The sequence below is a fragment of the Cervus canadensis genome, chromosome 10 (assembly GCF_019320065.1).
Source record: "Cervus canadensis isolate Bull #8, Minnesota chromosome 10, ASM1932006v1, whole genome shotgun sequence".
NCBI classification, from domain to species: domain Eukaryota; kingdom Metazoa; phylum Chordata; class Mammalia; order Artiodactyla; family Cervidae; genus Cervus; species Cervus canadensis.
Window position 1 is genome coordinate 72,219,222 of NC_057395.1, and position 24,613 is coordinate 72,243,834.

General features: G+C 48.2%; 3 protein-coding genes and 1 long non-coding RNA gene across 5 annotated transcripts in view; 2 read left to right on the forward strand and 2 right to left on the reverse strand.

Annotated features, from left to right (window-relative positions):
* Positions 1-16,181, forward strand: part of SYS1 (SYS1 golgi trafficking protein) — a 31,367-nt gene extending 15,186 nt beyond the window's left edge. Inside the window, exon 4 of one of the 2 annotated variants that reach the window (XM_043478459.1) lies at positions 16,050-16,181. In XM_043478459.1, coding sequence (XP_043334394.1) covers positions 16,050-16,056 — 7 coding nt within the window. In that variant the 3' untranslated portion in view covers positions 16,057-16,181. Of the gene's footprint in view, positions 1-1,636; positions 1,827-16,049 lie in introns of those variants that run through there. The other variant, XM_043478457.1, reaches the window with a different exon arrangement.
* On the reverse strand, positions 1,640-2,140 carry LOC122447825 (60S ribosomal protein L12-like). The gene has a single exon (XM_043478461.1). The coding sequence runs from the start codon at positions 2,123-2,125 to the stop codon at positions 1,640-1,642; it is 486 nt and encodes a 161-aa protein (XP_043334396.1). The 5' UTR covers positions 2,126-2,140.
* Positions 13,226-13,982, reverse strand: LOC122447826. The gene is made up of 2 exons (XR_006271391.1): positions 13,787-13,982; positions 13,226-13,394 (listed from the first exon to the last, which is right to left on the reverse strand). It is a non-coding gene; the product is annotated as an uncharacterized LOC122447826 (long non-coding RNA).
* DBNDD2 (dysbindin domain containing 2) lies at positions 16,058-18,387 on the forward strand. Its single transcript, XM_043478453.1, has 3 exons — positions 16,058-16,196; positions 16,387-16,524; positions 17,630-18,387. Exons 1-3 carry the CDS (start codon positions 16,058-16,060, stop codon positions 17,836-17,838), a joined length of 486 nt encoding a protein of 161 aa, XP_043334388.1. The 3' UTR covers positions 17,839-18,387.
* The last annotated feature ends 6,226 nt before the right edge of the window (positions 18,388-24,613 follow it).

Below are 24,613 nucleotides of genomic sequence, written 5' to 3' on the forward strand. Positions count from 1 at the left end.
GTGTTCTAGACCAGAGGTTGGCAATTTCTTCTTTAAGAAGCAAGATAGTGAATATGTTAAATTTTGCAGGCCATGTAGTTGCAACTGCTCAACTGCTCTTGGAATGTGAAAGCAACCACAGATAAGGAAATGAGTGGGCCTGACTGTGTTGCAATAAAATTTATTTACAAAAATAGTGGGCCGGATTTGGTCCAGGACCAACTCCTGGCCTAGACAATCAGTAAGATAATAAACCAAAACCTGATTTGTTACATTTACTTATTTCTGTGGTGTGAATACTTCAGCCTACCAGCGTGATGTCACTGAATGCAGATTTGAACAGAAAGGCAGTCACCTCTGTTATATATTACATATTTCTACCATATTTCTACAGTTTTAAGATTCCCAGGATCATAGATAGTAGCAAAAGGTAGTAAGAAATTAGGAAGTGTTGAGTTTGAGCACTTTCCATCTTTGTTTTTAATATCATTAACTCAATGAAGTTAGTATGATTTAAGTTTTAATGATCATGTTGCATAACAACCAGCCAGTTGAGTTCCTAAAAACGTCATATGCCTCTGTGAGCCCTCACGAGTCAGCTCCAGCATGCTCCTGTGAGCGTTAGATGGGAAGAAGTGCGTGGGGAGGAGTAAACAGGTGGACGGGAAATGGAGAACAAAGGTGGAAAGTTTGCTGTATTGAAAGGGATGGGGCTTCCCTGGTGGCTCGGTGGTGAAGAATCTGCCAGCCAACGCTGGGGCACGGGTTCGATCCCTGATCTGGGAAGATCCCACGCGCCTCAGATCCCGTGCAGCACAACTCCTTTACCTGTGCTCTGGAGCCTGTGAGCCACAACTACTGAAGCCGGCACGCCCTAGAGCCCACGCTTCACCACAAGAGAAGCCACTGCAGTGAGAAGCTTGTGCACCGCAAGTAGAAAACTCGCCACAACTAGAGAAATGCCGGTGCAGCAACGAGGACCCAACACAACCGAAAGGAAGAAGGAAAAAGAAAAAAGGATGAACACTGCTATATTTGAAATGGGTAACCAACAAGGTCCTACTGTACAGCCCAGGGAACTCTGCTCAATGTTACGTGGCAGCCTGGATGGGAGGGAGTTCGGAGAATGGATACATGTGTATGTATGGCTGAGTCCCTTCGCTGCTCACCTGAAACTGTCACAACATTGCTAATCATCTATACTGCAATACAAAATAAAAAGCTTTTTAAAGAATGGAATAGGACCCTTTCACTGACAAGGTGAGATGTGAGGAGAGACCCGAAGGAGGTGAGGGAAGTGGGGAGAGGTAGTGGCAGAAGGTGAGGGCAGAGAAAGTCCTGGTGGAGGGGCTGGGACAGATTGTGGGAGATTTGAACAACTCAGGCTGCTCTGAGTAATCTGCCCACCTGGCTGCATCTGAATAATCGGAAGAGCTTGTGACGTACAGCTTCTCCCTCACCACCCACTCAGTCGGCCAGTTTGAAACCCAGCAAGTGTGGGAACCAAATCCACAGCATACCCAGATGGAGGGGTGTATATGCACGTGGGGTGCTCACCTCTGCCTTTTAGGGGAGGTGGACCAAGACCGGACTACTGCATAGCTTCTTTTTTTTTTCGGTTGTCAAATAATCCTTTATTTTTCTTTTTCCTTTGCAGTTCTTAACTAGCTGGGCACTCCACAGCATCACTGTTGATGTCATCTATGATGTCATGAGGGTGGCGGCCATCAACATTGCAGCCCACAGACTGGGTGATCTCTTTAATGGTTCCAGAGAGTTCTCTAGGTAGAGACTGATGCCACATCTGCTGGGCAATGTTGACGATCTCATCAAAAGTGATGGTTCTACTGTGCTTAATGTTTTTCTGCTTCTTTCTGTCTCTTGGTGGTTCCTTGAGGGCTTTGATGATCAGGGCAGAAGCAGAAGGTACCACCTCAATCTGGGCCTGTCTGTTCTGAATCAGTTTCACTGTAATACTCAGACCCTTCCAATCACCAGTTGCCTTGGTAATGTCATCACCAACCGTTTTTGGAGACAGACCCAGGGGGCCAATCTTGGGGGCCAGGGCAGATGTGGCGCTGACTTCCCCACCAGTGCACCTCAGGTACACGACTTTGATCTCGTTGGGGTCACACTTTGGCAGCATGGTGAAGGCTGCTGAACCCGGATTCGGGACAATTGAAGAAAGTTGCACCTTTGCCTCCTCTGAGCCGAAAGCGGAAAGCTGCACAACTTCTTATATGGCCATGCCCTTTCTTATTAGGGTGGAGATGAGTGGGTGGTAAAAACAAAAAAAAGATGCTGTGGACCAGAGAAGACACGAGGAGGCGACTTTGGAGGGAAGGCAAGGCGAACACCCCACCCCACCTCTGTCTGCCTCAGCCCTCTCCCGGCTCCTCTGCCTGCTCGGGCTTCCTTCTCCCTGTCAGCACAGTCTCAGCTCTTCCTGGACTCTGGTGGGCTCTGGTGGGCTCTGGTGGACTCTGGTGGGCTCTGGTGGGCTGCATCAGGATCCTCTGCATCTGCCACCTGGGCACCAACAGCTGGGGCCCTGCTGTCCACTGAGCTGGGGGAACGGTCCCTCCAGAACATGGGCTCCTCAAGGGCAGGGATTTGGGGCTCTTCTCTTTATTGCTAACCCCCCAGAGCCTTAGAAGAGTGCCTGGCTGACAAGAGGTACCCACTAAGTATTTTGTGAAAAAGTGAAAATAAATGGCATTCTTTATGATAAGGGTAGTGGTGAGCGGACTGCTGGAACACTAAGGAGCAGCGTGGGGAGGCCAGGGAAGTCTTCATAGAGATGGTGACAGATAACAAAGGCAGAATAGGGTCGCCAGGCAAAAGGCCGTGGGGCTCGTGGATTTGCAAATTACAGGTGTGGGAGGGAACTCGGAAGCAGGGCATGTGCTGGAATAGAAGGTAGGAGCCAAGAGGGGCGGTGGCCAAACCTAGGGGAGTGAGCCAGCTCCCCTAGGCTGGCTCCATTACAGGCTGAGAGGCTTGGAGCTGGTCCTGAGGGTCAGGGCCTTGGGAGTGTTCCCAGGCGACGGGGCTCGAGTGGGCCCTGGCGGCTGGCCCGGCTGCCTCTGCATTCTGTTCCAGCCGGTTCTTTTCACCGTCACTCCCTTTCCTCCCTTTGGAAGCTTGGGGGTGCATCCCCAGGGGGGCAGGAGTTTTTCTCCGTGACCAGATGTCGTACCCAAACAACGTCTCCTAAAGCAGCACCCCATATTCAGTCTTGTTCATCTCTTCTATTTGCTTGGTAAAAACCATTTATGGGCAGAGCGATACCCAAGGACACGCAGCTGGTCAGCCTTCTGGATCACATCCAAGGCACTTCAGTGAGAAACCACCACTCTCTTTTTTCTCTTAGTTGTGGTAAAATACATATAACATTGACCATTAATCATTTTAAGTGGGCAGTTCAGTAGTGTCCAGTACTTTCACATTATTATGCAACTATCACCACCATCCGGCTCCCAGACTCTTTTCATCCCACAAAATGGAAATTCAACACCCGTTAAACAACAGCTCTCCATTCCCCAGCCCCCTCAGCCCCGGCAAGCAGCATTCTACTTTCTGTCTCTATGAATTTGCTCCAGGTACCTCATGTGAATGGAATCACACACCATGTGTCTTGCTGTGATGGCCTATTTCATTCAGCATAATGTCCTCAAGGTTCATCATGTTACAGCTTGTGCCAGAATTCCCTTCCTTTAGGGCTGGATACTATCCTCTTGCAAGTATAGACCATATTTTATCTGCTCACCCATTGGTGGGCACTTGGGTTGCATCCACCTTTTTGGCTTCCGTGAATAATGCTGCTGTGAACGTGGGTGTCCAAATATCTCCCTTCTAGACCCTGCTTTAAATTCTTTTGAGTATAAACTCACAAATAGAATTGCTGGACCATATGGTAATTCTAATTTTAATTTCTTGAGGACCCACCATAACTTTTTCTATAGTGGCTGCACTATTTTACATTCCCACCAACATTTCAATTTCACCACATCCTCACCAAGAGTTGTTATTTTTCATTCTTCCTTCCCTCCTCCTTTTCCTCTTTTCTTCCTTCCTCCCTCCCTCCCTCTCTTTCCTTCTCTCCTTCTTTCTTTCTACAACAGCTCTACTAGTGGCTGTGGATCTAGTCTTTTTTGTGGTGGTTTTGTTTCACAGAGTGTGTTAGTTGTTCAGTTGTATCCGACTCTTTGCGACCCCGTGGACTGTAACCTGCCAGGCTCCTCTGTCCATGGAATTCTCCAGGCAAGAATACTGGAGTGGGTAGCCATTCCCTTCTCAAGGGAATCTTCCCCACCCAGGGATCAAACCCAGATTTCCTGCATTGCAGGCAGATTCTTTACTGTCTGAGACACCAGGGAAGCACCTATATATGGTAAAATTCACCCTTTTTAGTGTACAGTTCTATGGTAAGTGCATGTTATTGTACAAACACCACAGTCAATGTGTAGAACGGTTTCATAACCTCCCTAAATTCTCTTGTATAATTTATTTGTAGTTAACTCCTTGTCCCACCCACAACCCTGGCAGCAACGGATGTATTTTCAGTCCCTGTAGCTTTACCTTTTCCAGAACATTATATAAATGGAATCCTATAGCTTGTAGACTTTTGAATAGAATTCATTCACTTAACACAATGCATTTAAGATTTACACATGTTGGGTATATCAGCGCAATATCTCAGCCAGGAAATTGATGTAAATACAATAGACAGACCTAACTCAGATTTTGTCAGTTTTACACGCGTTCATTTGTGTGTGTGTGTTCCATCACCGTGAACATCTCTCTTGTGTTAATCTGCCCCTCTCCCCACAATCTCATGCCTCATCCCTAGAAATCACTGATCATTCTCCATTTCTGCAATTTTGTTGTTTCAAGAATGTTATGTGAGTAGGATCTCACAGTATGTAACCTTTTGAGATGGACTTTTTTCGTTCAGGATAATGCTGTGGAGACTCATCCAAGTTGTTGCAGGTGTAACAGTTCCTTTTATAAAAAGAAAAAAAAAGTTACAGATTCACAGAAAATTCCCCAAAAATATAATAGAGGTCCTGTATCTCGTTCTCTCATTCCCCACCCATGAAGGGTAACATCTCGAATAACTGTATTCCAATGTCAGAACCACTTGTAGATCCATGTAACCCCCACCACAATCAAGATACAGAAGTGTTCCATCATCCCAGGCTCACAAATGCTGTTTATAGCCACGCCCACACCCTCTTTCCTCTGACCCCTAACCCCTGGCAACCCATCTCCATTTCTATATTTTTGTTATTTCAACAGCATTATACTATATAAATGGAATCATACAGTATGTAACATTTCAAGCCTGGTGCTTCCCCCCCCCCCCCCCGACTCAAAAGAATGCTCTTGATATCCATCCAGTTGTGTGTATCAATAATTTGTTCCTTTTTGGCTGAGTAGTATTCCACAGTATGAATGTGCCGTGATTTGTTTAACCATTCACCCACTGAAGAACATTTGGGTTGTTTCTCTTTTAGGGCTGTTACAAATAAAGCTGGCAGGAGCACTCATGTACAGGTTTTACAGGGACATAGTTTAATTTCTCTGTAATAAATGTCAAGGAGGATGATTGCTAGATCATATGGTAAGTATGTGTTTAGTTTTTCTAAGGAACCGCTGATCTATTTTCCAGAGGGACTATATCGTTTTACATTCCCATCAGCAAGGTTTGAACGGTCTAGCTTCTCTGCATCCTGACCTGCTTTTAGTATGGTCACTAACTTTTAATTAACTGGTATAAAATGGATGCACAGTGCTTTTAATTTGCATTTCCCTACTGGCTATTGATGTGGAGCATATTTTAATTGTTGCCATCTCTGTATGCTCTGTGGTGAAATGTCTGTTCAAATCTTTTGCTCATTTTCAACTGGACTGTTTGTTTTTTCACTGTTGAGTTTTGAGTGTTCTTTATACAGACTAGATGAGTCCCTTTGTAAGATGTGTGATTTGCAGATATTTTCTTCCCACATCGGTTTACTTCAAACAAACAAACAAACCTGTTTTCCCCTTGTGATGAGAACTCTTAGGATTGACCTCCTCTCTTGTATTTATTTGAGTGTGCCGGCTCTCCATTGTGGTACATGGGATCTTTTATTGGCGGCACGTGGGGTAAAGTGGAAGGCAGAAAACATGCCTGGGATCTAGCTAAAGATATTCCCAAATCATGTGTTAAAGGTGCAACTTGCTGTCTTCTTGCTGCTTATAGTAAAACACAAGAGGTGGTAGGGAAATGGCAGCAGTTCTCAAGTGAGCATGATGGAGCCTCCCGGGGAGACCTTTGTCAATGTCTGGAGACATTTCTGGTTGTCAGACCTGGAGAGGTTGCCACTGGCATCTAGTTAGTAGAGGCTGGGGATGCTGTTGAATGTTCTATAATGGGCAAACCCCTCTCAACACCACCTCCTCCCTCCTGGGACTTCCCTGGTGGTACAGTGGACAAGAATGCGCCACCAATGCAGGGGACATGAGTTCCATCCCTGGTCTGGGAAGATTCCGCATGTCATGAAGCAACTAAGCCCATGGACCACAACTTCTGAGCCCGAGCTCTAGAGTCAGGGGGCCGCAGCTACTGAGCCAGAGTGCTGCAGCTACTGGAGCCCACACATCTAGAGCCCATACTCCAAAACAAGAGGAGCCACGGCAAGGAGAAGCTTGTGCACTGAACTGGAGAGTATCCCCTACTCACTGCAATTAGAGAAAGCCTGCAGGAAGCAATGAAGACCCTGCACAACCAACAAATAAATAAAAAGAATTATCCTGCCTGAGATGTCAATAGTGCTGAGGTTGAGAAATCCTGAGCTAAAAGGAAGAACTGTTAAACATGAAGGAGCCAGGACTTTGTGGTCGAAAATTCTCAGCCCCTCTACCTGGCAAATGATAGTAAAGCTAAAGAATGGTTTCCCAGCAAAGCTCAAATCCACAGCAGCACCAGAAAAACACAGTCAAAGGAAAGTGAGAATGTAACTATCAAATCTTTTGTGTGCATCTCGGGAAGATTTCAGGCAATGCAGCAGAGTAGTCTTCAGTCAGATAAAAGACCTCAAAAGAAATGATGGGTGTGCCTCACAGATGCTCTGAATCAAGCAAGAGGAATCCTAGAAAGCTCAAGGGTGTTGACTGTCAGCCAATTCAGCAGAAGCCTAAGAGAGAAAGGCTTATCTCAGAGGAATCACAGGCATAGCTTTTGTCTAATGGCGTGGACCTGAATAAGACTCACAGTGACCCACAAGATCTTAAAAGGATTCTATATCCAGAGGTATTCTCACTCGGACTTACAGGGTTAAAGAGAACATAAAATAAGGATTTCTGGTTCTGAACAAGATGAAGTAGATGTATTCCTCTCCACCCACCGCCCCCCGCCCCCCATTGAGTGTGCACATGCTGTCATGTCCGACTCTTTGCGACCCCATGGACTGTAGCCTGCCAGGCACCGGTGTCCTTGGATTCTCCAGGCAAGCATCCTGGAGTGGGTTGCCATTTCCAACTCCAGGGGATCTTCCTGACCCAGGGATGGAACCCAGGTCTCCTGCATTGGCAGGTGGATACTTTACCACTGAGCCACCAGGGAAGCCCCACCTCTCTCACTAAATGCAGTTTAAAATGCTGGGCAGGCTATATGTGAGACAGCAAAAGAGACACAGATGTAAAGAACAGTCTTTTGTACTCTGTGGGAGAAGGCGAGGGTGGGATGATTTGAGAGAATAGCACTGAAACATGTATGTTACCATATGTGAAATAGATCACCAGTCCAGGTTCGATGCATGAGACAGGTGCTCAGGGCTGGTGCACTGGAATAACCCTGAGGATGGGATGGGGAGGGAGGTGGGAGGGGGACTCAGGATGGGGGACACATGTACACTCATGGGTGACTCATGTCAGTGTATGGCAAAAACCACTACAATATTGTAAAGTAATTAGCCTCCAATTAAAATAAATAAGTTAATTAAAAAAAATGCTGGGCGGGGACTTCCCTGATGGTCCAGTGGGTAAGACTTCGCCCTCCCAGTGCAGGAGGCCCGGGTTCGAGGCTTCTATTCGCAGCCTTTTCAAAGCATGTTGAGCTTTCGGCACACTCTTCCTGAGTCTAGGTCGGTCCACTGCTACTCCCACACTTCAGAGTGCTGTTACAATACCCAAATACCCAAATCCCCAATACCCAAATCCCCACACGTGTGAATTTAGCAGTTCAAAACAAGAAGCACTTATCATCCCAAAGGTTCTGGCATCAGGAATCCAGGACGGCTCCAGCTGGGTGGTTCTGCCTCAGTCACTGCTGAAGTTGCCGCCAAGCTACTGGCCAAGGCTCCAGTCATCTTAAGGCTCCGCTGGGGCCAGTGAGTCAGTTTCCATGATCACTCATGGATTGCTGGCTGGCCTCTGTCCTTCACTGGCTGTTGGCTGGAGCTTCAGTTTCTTGCCTTGTGGGCCTCTCCATAGGGCTGTTGAAAATATAATAGTTGGCTTCCCCCAGAGTGAGTGATCCAAACAACAGAGAGAATACACACCCATGATGGAAGTTGTGGTCTTTAAAAATTTTTTTATGGACATGATGTACCATCTGCCGTGTTTTATTGGTCACATAGAATAACTTTGATAGCGTGCAGAAGGAAGCTATACAAAAGTATGAATAAACAGAAGGCAAGGAACATTGGGAGCTTTTTTGGTGGCTGGTTGCAACATCTCAATTTTATTCAATCAAGATATTTTTCTAATTTCCTTTTGGACTTTATCTTTGACTCGTTAAAGGTTATTTGGAAGTCTTGTGTTTTATTTCAAGTATTGGGGTGTTTCCCAGATCTCTTTCTGTTGTTATTTATATTTTCATTCTTTTATAGTCACGAGATATGTTTTTTATGATTTAAATTTTTTAATTTGTTGAGGTTTGTTTTATGGCCCAGAAGATGATGTATCTTGGTGAATGTTTTTGTGCAGTTGAAAAGAATGTTTACTCTGCTGGTAAAGTGCTATAAAAATGTCAATCAGAACAGCTAGTTAATAGTGTTCCGGATTTCTGTATTCTTACTTTTTCTTTCTGTCTACTTGTTTCACTGATTACTGAGAGAGAAGCTTTGAATCCTCTAACTGTATTATGGATTTTTCTTTCTTATTTTAGGTCTATTTTTAGCTCACGCTTTTGAAGCTCTGTTACTAGATGTACACATACACATTTATGATTGCTAAGTCTTCTTGCTGAAATGAACAACCTTTTATCATTAGGTAATGTTCCTCTTCATCCTTGGTAACAATCCTTCTTTTGAAGTCTGCTTTTTAAAATTGTTATTTATTTATTTATTATTTTTGGCTGTGCTGGGTTTTAGTTGCTGTAAGCGGGCTTTCTCTTGTTGCGGTGTGCAGGCTTTTCATTGCAGTGGTGTCTCTTGCTTCGGAGCACAGGCTCCAGGTGCGTGGGCTTCAGGAGTTGCAACACGCGGCTCAGTAGTTCTGGCCCATGGACTTAGGTGCTCGGTAGCATGTGGACTCTTCCCACACCAGGGATCGGAACTTTAGTGTGCCCTGCATTAGCAGGTGGGTTCCTATCCACTGCACCACCAGGGAAGTCCTCTCTACTGGTATTTAATATTTTTTTGGATTCTGTGCATTTCTTGGCTCTGTGGTCCTTTCATTATTTTTGGAAAATTATTGACCATTATTTCTATTAATAGTGTGTGTGTGTGTGTGTGTGTGTGTGGGTGGGTGGGTGGGTGGGATTCAAATTATGCTGGTGTTAGCTTTGGATCTTCCAGGCTTTTCAAAATACTTATTTGCCTGCACCAGGTCTTACTTGTGGCACTCAGGATCTTTGATCTTTATTGTGGCATTCGAGATCTTTAGTTGCAGCATTCAAACTCTTAGTTGCAACAAGTGGGATCTAGTTCCCAGACCAGGGACTGAATCCAGGCCCCCTACATTGGGAGTGCAGAGTCTTAGCCACTGGACCACCTGGGAAATCCCTCTTTTGGGTTTGTTTTGTTCCACTCTTTCCTGTTTCCATTTGGGTAGTCTCTCTTGACCTATCTTAAAGTTTACTGATTCTTTCCTCAGCTGTGTTGAGTTTACTGATAAGGCCTACAAGGGCATTCTTTGAATCTGTTACATGTTTTAAAAATTTCTAGAATTTTCCATATGACTCCTTTTTATACTCCTCTCTGCTAACAATCCCCTTCTGTTTTTGTAGGTTGTCCATATTTTCCAACACAGTCTTTCACATCCTGTTTTAGTTGTTTAAATGTTCTGGCAGATAACTCCAGAGAGTTATCTAAGTCTGGAGTCTGGTTCTGTTGATTGCTTTGTCTCTTGACAAACAGGGTTTTGTTTTGTTTTGTTTTTGTTATGTTCCTTTTCATGTGTGTGTTATAACTTTTTTATTTCTGAACATAATGTGTAGAACAGCAGAGACTGAGCTCAGTATTAAGATTGCTTGGAAATCTTTATATCTCTTCTTCTTAGGCTGTTAGTGTAGAGAATTGAGTCAATCTTGTCAGGAGTTGAACAAAATTTGGTTTTGGTTTGTTTTATTTGTTTCTATGATTACTTTTAGTGTCTGTGACTCCCATAGATTCTATCCTCTCATAGCTGCACCGGGCCTTTAGCAATAAAACTTGTAGTTGAACTCTTCTTACCTGTTTGCATGGAGACATTGCTTTTCTCCAACTTCATAGGTGTGCCAGTGCCTGTATCCTACTTCTTGGAGGTGACTGCCCTTCTTTGGAATAATTCAGGTTAATCAGTTGCTTGGCAATCTCAGCTCACTGATGGGGTCAACAAAACTAATAATTTTACAATTACCTAACAATTAAAAAAATTGTTTTTAGTGTGGTAGGATGCTCTTCCCAGCTTTCAGCATCCTAGATGGAAGCCAGAAGTATAAGCCATCTACTCTCTCACTGCTCCTTTCAACTCCTGCCGTCCACCCTTAGGTCTGCTGCCTGGGCCTTCCTTGCGACTTACTCCCTTTCAGCTTCAGTTCAGTTGCTCAGTCATGTCCGACTCTTTGTGACCCCATGAACCGCAGCACGCTAGGCCTCCCTGTCCATCACTAACTCCCAGAGTTTACTCAAACTCATGTCCATTGAGTCAGTGATGCCATCCAACCAACTCATCTGTCGTCCCCTTCTCCTCCTGCCTTCAGTCTTTCCCAGCATCAGGGTCTTTTCAAATGAGTCAGTTCTTCGAATCAGGTGGCCAAAGTATTGGAGTTTCAGCTTCAGCTTCAGTCCTTCCAATGAATATTCAGGACTGATTTCCTTTAGGATGGATTGGTTTGATCTCCTTGCAGTCCAAGGGACTCTTAAGAGTCTTCTCCAACACCACAGTTCAAAAGCATCAATTCTTCAGCGCTTAGCTTTCTTTATAGTCCAACTCTCACATCCAGACATGATTGCTGGAAAAACCATAGCTTTGACTAGTCGGACCTGATTGGACCTTTGTTGGCAAAGGCCCTTCCAGCTTAGCCCCTAAATTATTTCTAACCTGGATGTTTCCCCCGCCTCCACCCTTTTATGTGGCAAATACCTGGCAAACAGAAGGGACAGAGAGGTTCCTGATCTGTTACCATGCTGGGGGTAGCTCAGAATAATCCATGCATTCCTGTTCTCAAGGATAGGCCTGAAAAGGGGGAACTGAGCTCTTAGCCACTGTACTTTTGACTTGGCCTCATTCCTCTGTGCTCGAAACTGGGACCAAGTATCTACTCCATCCATTAATGAGTGAAACTGACCAAAATATTTCTTGGAAGATGAAAACTGCGACAGGATCAAAGGGGGACAGACTGCGAGTCGGGGTTTTAAGCACAGGCTGTGGAGCCCTGTGCTGTGCTGTGCTGAGTCGTGTTCGACCCTTTGCGACCCCTTGTACTGTAGCCCCCCAGGCTCCTCTGTCCATGGGATTTCCCAGGCAAGGATACTGGAGCAGGTGACCATCTCCTTCTCCATGGGATCCTCCCCCAGGGATTTAGAACTCATGTCTCTTGGGTCTCCTTCACTGCAGACGAATTCTTTGCTGCTGAGCCACCCTGGCTTTGAATTCCTGCTCCATCACTCAGTTGGACAAGTCCCTTCACCTTTCTATGTCTCAGTTTCTGTACCTGTAAAATGGAAGTGAAAAACAGCATTTACCTCTTATTATTAAGAGGTTTAAAAGAGTTAATACATGCAAAGCACTTAGAACAGTGACAGGCACATAATAAGCTCTGTAGAAGATTGAGCATACTTCCTATAATTTCAGAAATTCGTGGAAGAAAGCAGTTGCCTCCGTTTCTCAGGAGCGATTACAATCAAAACAGCTAATGTTTACTGAGCATCTCCAGAGTGCCGAGCCCTGCACTTAGCATTTTTTATGAATTATCTCACAGGAGGTAGGGATTAATTATTCCTACCTAATAGGCAAAGAAAGCAAGGATCAGAGAAATTGTTTACACAGCTGGCTAGACACCAGAGCTAGGTTTACAACTCAAGAGGGCCTGGTTCCCAGGCCTGTGCTCCTGACTACTGCACTTGTTGCTGGCCACAAACTAGTTTCCTTGCTTGTAAAATAATGGGAAAGTTGCCTGCTGTATTTATTTCCCAGGATGGTTTGGAGATCTCAGTACAATAGGAGAGGCAGAACTTTAGGTATTTGTACAGAGTGCTGGCCCCCTGACAGAGAAGCCTGAATGGGTCACAACTCTTCACACCCGCCACCACCCCCACCGTTCCGCTCCAGCCTACTGTATGCCCTTCCCCCTCTTCTCCGCCAGTTGAACTCATTTAAGACTCAGCTCAGACACCAGCACCTGCATTTCGTTCTGACAAAGGAGGGATTTAAGCTTAGATATCAGCACCCGGATTTCATTCTCACAAAGGGTGGCGCAGCAGACCTGTGTGTTTCTTAAACATTTATTTATTTTAAATTGAAGGATAATTGCTTTACGATATTGTGTTGGTTTCCGCCAAACATCAACATGAACCAGCCATAGGTATACATATGTCCCCTCCCTCTTGACTCCCCCCTCCCTCCCCACTTCACCCCTCTCAGACCTGCGTGTTGAAATGACCATGTGGGTCATTGGTTAGTGCTCTGGACTCTATAGTGATGACTCACTGCTGCGGGGGACGGAGCGTAGCGGACCAGAGAGAAAACCAGAGAGAATGGAGCCGCGCGAGGGTTGGTGGTGGAAACGGAGACGAACGGTGTATTGCGAAGATTATTTGGGAAAGAGAATCGACAGTTAATGGAGATGTATTTTAATGTAGGCAGCGGAGGACAGGGAGAAGGCAGGGATGACTCCTAGTTTCTGGCTTGCTCGTGGATGTTTGCTGAATGAAGGATCGAGTAACCCCACGGCAGAAGCGTCTCTGACCGACGGCCCCGCACCCCGAATCGGGAGGTTTCTGGATCTACATGCGGGCGCCGGGTGGAAGGGAGGAAGAGAACGAGAATGAACAGAGAGCCTCGGTCCAGGAGGAGTGTCTGGCCCTAGTCTGAGCCGGGAGGCACCGCGAGAGGGGCAAGCCTTTCCCCTCTGGGCCCACGGTTTCCGTCTCACTCCTCCACCCGCGCCGGCCGGGACGTGCAGCGCCCCTCTCGGCACTCTGGAGGAGTTGGCTCCCCGCCGGCGTCTGGGGGCGCGGCGCAGCGGCCCACCCCTCCACCCCCGACCCGCCCTGTCCCGGCGCCCACCCCGCCCAGTGCTCTGGAAACCTGGGCGGCGGCTCTGATCGTCCCGGAGCCAGGAACCGTGGGCTGTGGGGGTGAGTCCCAGGGGCAGGGGGCCCCTGCCGCTGTGCACCTGCCTTGATGGGCGGCCGCGGGTCCCCAGACCCTCTTCCCGCGCGAGCGCCTTCTCGAAGGGTGCGCGCCTCAAAGTGCGGAGCGTGGCCGAGGGTGCCGGGGAGTCCGGGTGGCGGCGCGCGGAGGTTGCGTCGGGGCCCCCCGGGGGGGTCGGGGAGCGGCGGGGTGCGGGGGGCCGTGTCCCCGCGGGCCGGCGGGGCGCAGCAAGTGTCCGGGAGCGCGCGGAGCCGGGCGGAGCATCCAGGGGGCCCGGCGAGTGGCGGGGCGGAACGCGTGCCTGGAACTTTTTGCCCGCCCTGGAACTGCGAGCGCCCGCGCCCGTGGGGGCTCCCGGCGGCCGCCCGGCACCCGGCGAGGAGCGCGTGTGCCCGCCGCCGCCCCTCCCCCACTTCCGCCCGCCACCGCTTCCTCGTTCCCGGCTCCCGGGGCCCGTCCGTCCCCGGGGAGACCCGGCGGCGCAGCCCCACCCCGGTCGGCACGGCCCGCTCCCACGCCCCCGCCGCCGCCGCCGCGCCGGAGCGGACAGCCTGAGTCAGCGGGGGCGCCGGGCGCGGCAGGTAGGGGCTCCGCGGGGCGGGCGCAGGTGCCGCGAGAGGCCGGGGGTCGCGGGGGGGAGGCGAGCGCGAGTGCAGCCCCCGGAGGCCCCCCTCCCTCTTCCCCGCTTCCCCCAGGGTCGCGGCGTGTCCCCTTTTGGGGAATTCTTTCGCTCGCTCTGACTCCACTTTGGGTGGGGCAGGACCGAGAGGGAGCTCTCTGCACCACGGGCCGGGCCTCTGGCCGCCTTCGACCCCCCAAATCTTTTCAGCTCCCTCCACCCCTCTCTCCTGCACCTTCAGTTACGTAAACAACCCCCTTCCCTTCCCCGGCGCTTAGCTCCGCGGCGCCCCAGGCGGGCAGCCCCCTCCAGTCTCCGGGGATTGAGGGGGCGAGAGGGAAAGAGAGGGGGGCGTCCCGGAGCCCGTGGTCCCCTCCGGTTCCCCAACCCTCTGGCTCGCCCTTCCCCGCCCCCGCACCCCCGCCGGAGCAGACAGCCCCAGGGGCCCTGGGTATTTTTAGCGTTGTGACCTGGGCGGCAGCACTAAGAGCCTTTCCCAGGAATCAGCGTCAGCGTCTCCCTCCTCCGCTGCCAGCTCTGGCCGCATGGTCTCCCTCCACTTCCTTGGCCCTGCCTGGCCCCTCTGGGGGTTTGGATCGCTCGTGGCCCACCCTTAGCGCCCAGTGGACTGGCCAGGATCTCGGACATGCCGAGTCCAGATGAGGCGGGGAAGGCAATCTGCGGAGGATGACGATCTGGTCCTCCAGCTAGCTACTGCCTTGCCTCCGGTGATGGGCTCAGGAAGTGATGCGGAGCGAATCGGAGTGAAGGGGGTTCTGGAAAGCTCTCAGCACGGGGGGCTAGAGGGCCTGGGCTGAATCGCACCCTTCCAGTTGCTGCTCGCTGACTAGTGGGGAGATCGGCCAGTGAGATGTGTCAGAGGAGAGGAGCGCAAATAAAGAGCTGTGGGAGGCAGAGAAGGATGATGTCCTCTAAATAGCTGGGGACCGCAGAAGGTTTTTACAGAACACCCTCAGGAGCTGTGCCTTGTGTTTAGAGGCAGGTAGGAGGACGATGCCATTTTCCGATGCGGAGACTGAGGCTAGAAAGATGTCTTCCTTAAGAACAGAGCCAAGTCTAGAAGTCAAGTCTGTGACTTAAGAGCAGGGTTTGGAGGGGATGCAGGTGATAGTGTGTGTATGTGTAGAGAGAGAGAGAGGAGGGGGATGCTTTAGCTTTTGTCTGGGTTTTAAAGGATGGCGGGGGAGGGGGGGAACCGGAGTCGCAGCACTGGAGGAAGGGACCTTCCTCTCTGAGATCTCTATTCTGTCCTCTCTCCCCGCCTTCCGAGGAGAGGCTGGGTCCATTAAGTGGAAAAAATGCCTCCCCCATTTGAGCTGAGCCAGCCCCTCCAGCCCCTTTCCGAAGGGCATGATCCTGAGACGTGGCCATTGGCTGTGTTCCCTGAATACAGAGGAGCCTCTCTTGCTGTGCCTGGAACTAACATCCCCTTTGTGGAGCTAGGGTCAGCCCTGCCTCTGCGTGAGACTTGAACTTTGTGGTAGTGGATTTTGTTTCAGGGAAGGGAAAGAGGGAGTCGAGTCCAGGAGTGTCCAGGCTGCAGCCAGAGGCCCCACTGCTGGGATCCTGGCTGCAGGGGGGCTCCCCAAGCCCAGGCCCCCAACGGAGTCCCCTCTCCGATTCACAGCTCTCCTTGCTATTCCAGGAGCTGACATGGACCCAAATCCGCGGGCAGCCTTGGAGCGCCAGCAGCTCCGGCTTCGGGAGCGGCAGAAATTCTTTGAGGACATTTTACAGCCTGAGACGGAGTTTGTCTTCCCCCTGTCCCACCTGCATCTTGAGTCACACAGACGTGAGTTCTGAGTCCTGGGAAAAGGGACTGGGACGGGGCAGGGAGGAAGTCCTATAGTCCTGGACCTTGGTCCCTCCCCAATGGTTTTCTGGGCCATTTAAACATGTATCTCCAGACCTGACAGATGTCTCTGACCATCTGATCAGTGTTGGCCTGGCTCCTCCCAACTTGCCCCCTTCTTGATCTGCAGCCCCCATAGGTAGTATCTCATCCATGGAGGTGAATGTGGACACACTTGAGCAAGTGGAGCTTATCGACCTGGGGGATCAAGATGGAGCAGACGTGTTCTTGCCATGTGAAGACCCTCCACCAACCCCCCAGACATCTGGTATGCCCCTCTGCTTTGGGCCCGTGGGCACTGGTTGGTCAGAGCTGGATGTCAAAGCTGGGTGGGGGAGTCTGCACGGAGGGGCTGGCGTGGGCTCTTCCACCCACGAAGCAGCTGCTTGTCCTGATTTTAGGGAAGCTGACCTTGGGGGAAGCTGGGTTACAGATTCCTAATCCAAACCTCTCAGCAGGCCCAACTAACTGCCTTAGTCTTTGTCAATTTTTTAATTTGTGAAATCAATGTAATTAGTTAACATAATTAATAAATAATGTAAAAATATGATCTTTAGACACCTGAAGCAGTTTTAGTCATCTTCATATTTATTTAGCACCTTATTAGGTTTCTAATACCATGCTAAAGAATTTTACATGTATTATCTCAATCCTTACTATGTCCTATTAGGGCTGGTGGGATTATTCCCATGTTATAAAGAAAGACATTAGAGGGACTTCCCCGGTGATCCAGTGGTTAAGACTCTGTGCGTTCCACCACAGGGGGCATGGATTTGAACCCTGGTTGGGGAACTAAGATCTCACATGTCATACTATATATATATATATGTATATTTATATATACATGAAAGAAGGATTTTAGACTCAGAGAAATTGTCACAGAGCCAGAAAGTGGAAAAGCTGGATTCGAACCGTGGCTGTCTTGATTCCAAAGCCCACATGCTTAACGTGTAAGATATTAGTGGATACTGTCTTACTTAAAAGTGCTGCTATTATTGATGGCATATTATGTGCCAGACATTTTTTTTTGTGTGCGTGCCAGACATTTTATAAGCATTCTCACATTTTGTCCTGAGAACCCCTCTGGAATGTTGGCGCCCCTATTTTACAGAGGAGGAGCAGAGTCCTTGAGAGGGGAAGTGACTTGCCCAAAGCTTCTCAGTAGCATGGAAGTGAAGTGACGTAGCTAGAACTTGAACTTGCAACTTGATTGATTCCACTCTAGAGCTTAGTGAAGTGAGGGGAACTGGGAGCCAGGAGACTGGCGGGGTGACTGGTCAACTCCCTGGGCCTCAGTGTCTCCTGGCCACATCCTCTCCGAGAGTCCTCTGAACCCCTGTTCATGGCCATGACCGGCTCTTCTCTCTGGGCAGGGGCGGACGACTGTCCTGAGGAGCCGAGCCTGCCAGTGCCCACGCCAGACCGGACGACATCTCGTACTTCCTCCTCGTCCTCCGACTCCTCCACCAACCCGCACAGCCCCGATGCCAGTGACGGCGGAGCAGACACGCCCCTGGCACAGTCTGACGAGGAGGAGGATGGAGGCCATGACGGCGGGGCAGAGCCCGGAGCCTGCAGCTAGCAGTGGGCCCCCACCTACAGACTGTGTGAGCTGCCTCGTCTCCACTGGAGACCCCAGGCCCGGCCAGAGCCCTTCGGAGAAGACCAGACTCTTTACGGCAGTAGGCACCAGGGGGAGGAAAGGAGGGTGGGATGGTGTGCCTTCCTGGGAATTAACCCGCTCCTGCTTTACTGCTAACCTTCCCCTGCTGCATCCTTCCGCTATTCGTTAGAATATTTGGAATTAGCTGGGCATATGGAATATAGTTTTGAACAAGACAGGCGCCCTGCCTTCATGGAGGAGAAAAAAAATCAAGAAAATACGATGGTTTTGGCTTACTCCTGAAGTAGGGCCCACGAGTGAGGAGATGGAAGATGAGATAGGGTGAGATGCCACTGCTTTTCTTAGCACTCTTCCCTCCTCCAGACTGTCCTGAGTCTCCTAAACCAGTGTCTCTAAGAGGACGTGAACTCCTTAACACTCCCAGGGAGATGGTCCTGCAGCCATCCTGCTTCCTTCCATCCTTTTTGGAACAGGGCACGGTGTGAATAATAAACAGATAACAATATACCAACCATTCCCATTCATCTTTCACATTGGACAGATATCAAACCCAATATATTTCTTTAGCTCTCTGGTGGTGGTTTAGTCTCTAAGTCTTGTCTGACTCTTTGTGACCTCATGGACTATAGCCCACCAGGCTCCCCTGTCCATGGGACTTTCCAGGCAAGAATACAGGAGTGGGTGCCATTCCCTTCTCCAGCAGATCTTCCCCACCCAGGGATTGAACCGGGTCCCCTGCATTGGCGGGCTGATTCTTTACCGACTGAGCCACCAGGAAAGCCCATATTCCCATCATTCACTTGCTCTGTTTATTCCAGAAGGAGTTATTTGGAATTAGCTGGACATTTGGAATACAGTTTCGAACACGATAGGCTTCCTGCTTTCAGGGAGGAGAAAATCAAGAAAATACCACAGTTCTGAGCATAATGAGTAGCATGATGAGGAACTCTTCTGTTACCAGAAAAGAGGAGCATCTTAATCTAGCTCACGTGGTCACTGGAGAGCTGGTTTTCAGGCTGGGATCCAAAGGATAAGAAGGAGTTAGCTGGAGGGGGTGTGTGTGGTGTGGGGGGGCGCTGTAATCCAGGCAGAAAGAGCAGCTTGGAATAACTTTAAATGGAGAGAAATATTCTTGAGGAACTGAAAAACATTCAGCATAGCTGAATTGTTAAATTTGAGTAGGAGATTAGGGAGGATTAAGATCTGACAAAGGTCAGATGAGGAAATACTTTAAAGCCAGTATCAAGTTTCAGTTTAACTGCTAGGAAAATATCAGTGACTTAAGATATAAATTTTGTTTCCTCACATAAAAGAAGTCCAAAGTTCTACAGTTATTGGACACCAAGGTCCTTTTTGGCTGTTTTTACTCAGCCATCTAAGGCACATGGCTGGAATTCTCATTGATACCTCATGTCTTTAGAATGGCTGTTGAGTCCCCAGTCCTTGAAACTGGTGGAAAGCAGGCGAAGAAATTAAGGAGGGGCAAAAGAGGCACGGGTCGCTGTCTGTTCCCACTTTGAGAACCTTATTTGGAAGTTCGAACCAGTAGCATCCATTTTCATCTCATTGGCAGAACTTGGTAACATGAGTAATATTTCATTTACAGGTATTTTATAGGGACACAGCATTATCTAGAAGAAAGGAAATCCTGGCCTTTGGAAAGATAATAACCCTTCAAGTTTTAATTACCAATGTGTCTGATTTCTATACTTCCTGTCAAACCTCTCAGAAGCCCCCTTTTAGCAGGGCCCCCTGCTGTCTTGTTAAAATCAGGGTTATGTTACTAAGAAACAAGAGGACAGTCATCATTGGGTAGATAACTAGCAGTTTACACATTACAAATTTGAACTTTACTGGGAGTAATGAAGAATTACAAGTGATTGACACGTCTTGTTAAAAAGATAATTCTGGCTGAAGTGTAGAAAACATACTGGAAGAGGGCGTGCTCTGGACAGACAGACATAACACAATAATCCATGCAAGAGATAAAGTAAAGTAAAGTGAAGTTGCTCAGTCGTGTCCGACTCTTGCGACCCCGTGGACTGTAGCCTACCAGGCTCCTCTGTCCATGGGATTTTCCAGGCAAGAGTACTGGAGTGGGTTGCCATTTCCTTCTCCAGGGGATCTTCCTGACCCAGGGGTCAAACCCAGGTCTCCTGCACTGCAGGCAGATGCTTTACCCTCTGAGCCACCAGGGAAGCCCCAGAGATAACAGTGGATCAAAAGACAGTGGTGATGATTAGTTTAACTGGGTTGAGGGTGAGTATAAACAAATGACATTCACTCAATAAGTATTAAATGTCTGCGTTTAACATGTGTAAGACACTGAGTTTGGTCTTGGGGGTGTGGTAGTAGCACACCCACAGACACACACACACAAAAGACCCAGTCTTATGCTTAGGGAGTTCAGGGTGTACTGGGGCCCAAATGTAAAACTGCAACTAGGACTCGTTTGAGGAAGGAGTTAATATCCTATTAAGAAAGGTCACGAGGTATTTGCCTGGAGGAAGTGGTTCTGAGCTGAAATCTGAAGGCGGGGTAGGAGTAGTTGAGGGGAAGAATGGCTGGAAGGACTCCTTGTAGAGATGTACTGATTGGAGGGGACCAGAGTGGATGTCTGGAAACCAGGAGATGGTTGCAACCATCCAGATAAAAATGGGACAGGGTGGAGGTGGGGGATGTAGAAAAGTGGAAGGAATGAAGAGATGTTGGGGAGGCAAATTTCGAAATATTTATAGATAGGTGGGTGTGAGCGAGGACTGGTTGAAGGGCGTCACCATTGCCTCTGCCTTGTGCGGCGGAATGGTTCGGAGTTTTTCTTCATCCATATGGAGAATTTAGGAGAGGGCCAGATTTGAGAAGTGGGTCATGAATTGGGTTTTGGACATGTTGAGTTTGAGGTGCTTTGGAGACCAAGAGGACATTTTGAGTAAGCGTTTGGACCTGTGAGTGTGGGATTTAGAAGAAACGATTGGGTTGGAAGATCAATACATGAGTTATCAGTGTATAGGTGATGAGCGTGCCATGGGTGTCAGTGAGCTTACCCAGGGAAAGATGGAATGAAGGGAGGGTTATAGGACCTAACCCTAAGGAACATCAAGTCATTTTTCATCTTAGGAAAAATAAATCATCCCACCTCCCTTCATACATCAAACCATCCATGGGATCAGTGACCTTTAGCCTAAATCTCAAACCTCTCTGTGCAGTTCAGGCTGAGTGACAGGGCTGCAGGCTTCCAAATAGCCCCATTTTGCTTCCATCCCTGCAGGGGGCCGCTGTAAGTGACAGTTCTTAAGTGCTTTTCCTAGTACTACTGAAAAACTGGTGGGAGTTCTGTGCGTCTTTTGTCTAAAAGTCTGTGTCCAAGTTGAGATCATCCACTAAGCTGGGCCAGGGCCCAGCCTCATGTTAAATTTTGTGGCTTTTCTGGGTTGCCAGTGACTTCACTGCACACAGAAGACATGGTCTTCTCAACCTCCTGACTTCAGCGGCTGAGCCTTCTCCTGGGCTGTACCCCATGATATCTGCAGCTCAGCTCAGGGTTTCTCAGTTCCTGGTATCCCCCCACTCCCCATCCAGGGTGAATGGTGGGAAGCTAGCCTGACCGGTTTGCTATCAACATGTCAACAACCCTGGGCATACAGTGCTAATGGGGGTAGGGAGCCTGGCTGGGGAGAGAGATCTACAGCACTCCGGAGGGGTGGAATTGTTTGTGAGTCTATGGGGAGCCTTCAGTTCAGCTGCTATGAGCCCCAGCCCTGCCTGGGAAAATCTAGGGTCAGCTGAGACCCCAGGACCACTTCCTGTTTGGACAATGATCTCTTCTTCTGCCAAACCACAGGGCCTTGGCTGGCCCTCAGAGCCAGCATCTCCGGCCGACTGTTTTTTTGAGGCCACAGAGGGCCCTTGGAGATGGGGGTGATGACTTGGTGCCAACTCCGAGGCAAGCAGCCCAGCTTTCAGCCTCTAAACCACAGTGTGGCATCTTCTGTCTGTGGCACAGGCTTGTCATAGACCCTGAAGCAGAGGGAAGAAGACAGCCTCCTCCTATAGAATCCTGTGCTGTGGAGGGGCCACATCTCAGTGGAAGATTCCCTGGACGACTCACACTGCAGCCGTCCCCAGAAGTGCACAAGACTTGATACTGTGAACAGCACAACGATGTGGGGACAACGTGGAATGGTTGTCAAGTTTGTTTGTTCATTCGGACATTACTGAGCCCCCACTCTGTGCTAGCTTCCTTGCTTAGGCAACAGAAATACTAATGTGGCCAAGAGTTCTTCCAGGAAGGGACATGGTCACAGATAATGGAAATATAAAGTGGGCTGTAGCACCAGAGAGGGAGAAGGTAAGTCTTCTCTGGGGGTGGCTGGATCTTGAGTGATGGGGACAGGCAATTTCAAAAGAAAACAAAGCATAGAAGTACAAAGTAACCATTATCGTAATTGCAACTACCTTAACATTTTTTTTGAAGTTGGTAGTGTGGACTCGAGTTCTGACTCATTGTGATCTTAGGCAGTTATCTCGGTTTATGTACCTCAGTTTACTCATCTGTAAAATGGATATAATAGTACCTTCTTCATAGAGTGGGCTTCCCTGGTGGCTCAGCAGTAGAGAATCTGCCTACAATGTAGAAACTGCAAGAGATGCAGGTTCAGTCCCTGGGTCAGGAAGATCCTCTGAAGGAGGGCATGGCAACCCACTCCAGTGTTTTTGCCTGGAGAATCCCATGGACAGAGGAGCATGGCAGGTTACAGCCCATAGGGTTGCAAAGAGTCAGACACAGCTGAAGCGACTTAGCATGCACACACAGGTATGCACCTCATAGAGGTTTTTTTTTTTTTTTTTTGAGTAATGGCTTGCAGAAGTTACTAAGGACTTACTCCATTCCAGATTCTACATGCACCTAATTTCTGATCCTTACAATAACCCTGAAAGTATGTTCATCCATATACAGAGCAGGAAGAGTGGCACTCAGATTGCTAATGCTCATGGACTAAAGGCTGGGGTGGGGATTTGAACCCACATCTGTCTCACATCTGAACTCAAAGCCTTCCTTCTGTTCTGTGTCTAGTGGGGCAGGAACACTGGATGTAGGTAGAATGAGGGTATACTGAGATAAAGACATCTTTTTGACTCTTCCTGTCTGGTTGCCTAAGGGTATATCTAGACCTGGCGGACACCAAATTTGGCTCTTCAGAGCCAAAATGGTTGTGAGTTTTACCAAGAGACTACAAAGCCCATCATGAATGTGCACCTGATTAGGCAGGTGGAAAAACCAAAGCAAGAATTGTTTGGAGCCCCTCCAACTCAAGCCAGCACAGAAGGGGAGAGGTAGAAAAAGATTTTAAACAGACCCTTTGCAAAAGAAAATATACGAATGACCAACAAATACATGAAAAGATGTTCAACATCACTAGGTACTAAGGAAATGCAAATTAAAACCACAGTGAGATACCACTACATACACACCTACGTGGTAAAAACTAAAAAGACCCCCAAGTTAAATGTTCACTGGGATGTGGAGCAATAGGAATTCTCATACATTGTTGATACAAGTATGAAATGATACCTTCTGGAGAAAGATCTAGCAGTTTCTTATAAAATTAAACATATGTTCTCTTTCATCATTTGTAAATATTTATCCAAAAGAAATGTTACGCTTATTCCTACAAAGTAACTTGTATAGCAGCCTAGCTCATAAGAACTAAAAACTTGAAAGAGCTCAGGTGTACGTGGACAGAAGAGATAAACTATGGCATATTCAGACAATGTATGAATGCTATATAGCAATGAAACAAACTGCTGATGCATGCAAGAATGTGAATGATTCAACAAAACATTATTCCCATGAAAGAAGTCTTTTACAAAAAAGTGTACATGGTATATGATGATTTCATTTATACGGAGCTCTAGAACAGATTAATCCATTTTGTGGAGAAAAATCACAACAGTGGTTGCATCTGGAAGGCAGGGGGCACAGGGGTCGACTGGCAAGGGGCATTAGCCAACTTTCAGGGGTTTTACGAACATATCTTGATAGGAGTTACACCAGTGTATCCATTTGTTGGATTCAATGGATGTGCACTTCGGAGTTGAACAGTCGTGTTTGTAAATTTTACACCAAAAGAAAAATGTTAACAGGTATTGAACTCTAGATAATGATGTGCATGCTAAACTATTTAAAGAGAAGTGTCTTTATGTTTGAAATCTCTTTTATTGTGGGAGGTAGACTAATAATGCGATAAGACAAGTATAGTAAAATGATAACGGTGGAATCTAGGTGATGGGGAAACAGGTGTTCATTGTAACAGGTATTCATCCTTTCACCTTTGTTGTATGTTTGAAATTTTTCATAATGAACGGGCGGGTTATTTGAGGGTTTTGTGGGGAAGTTTTGCACCGTAAGAGCTGGCTAGGCTTAGGACCGAGCAAAGAGAGTCAAGAGGCTCCTGGAGGCAGGGGCCCGGCTGTGGGACCTCGCAGAAGAAATAACCTTTTTCAGTCTGCCTCTTCAGCTATCACGGAGGCACAATGGCAGTGGTGGCTAAGCACTTTATCGTAGGGAAAGGGGTCCACCATCCAGACCCCAGTCGGTCGTGCCCTGTCAGCGCCCCTTTACACACACACCATCCTGAAGGGCCTATCCAGGCTATCGTTCTGATATCCGCACCCCGACTTCCGGGACAGAACCGGAAGTCACTCCTCTTCCGCTCTTCCTATTGGAGGCCGG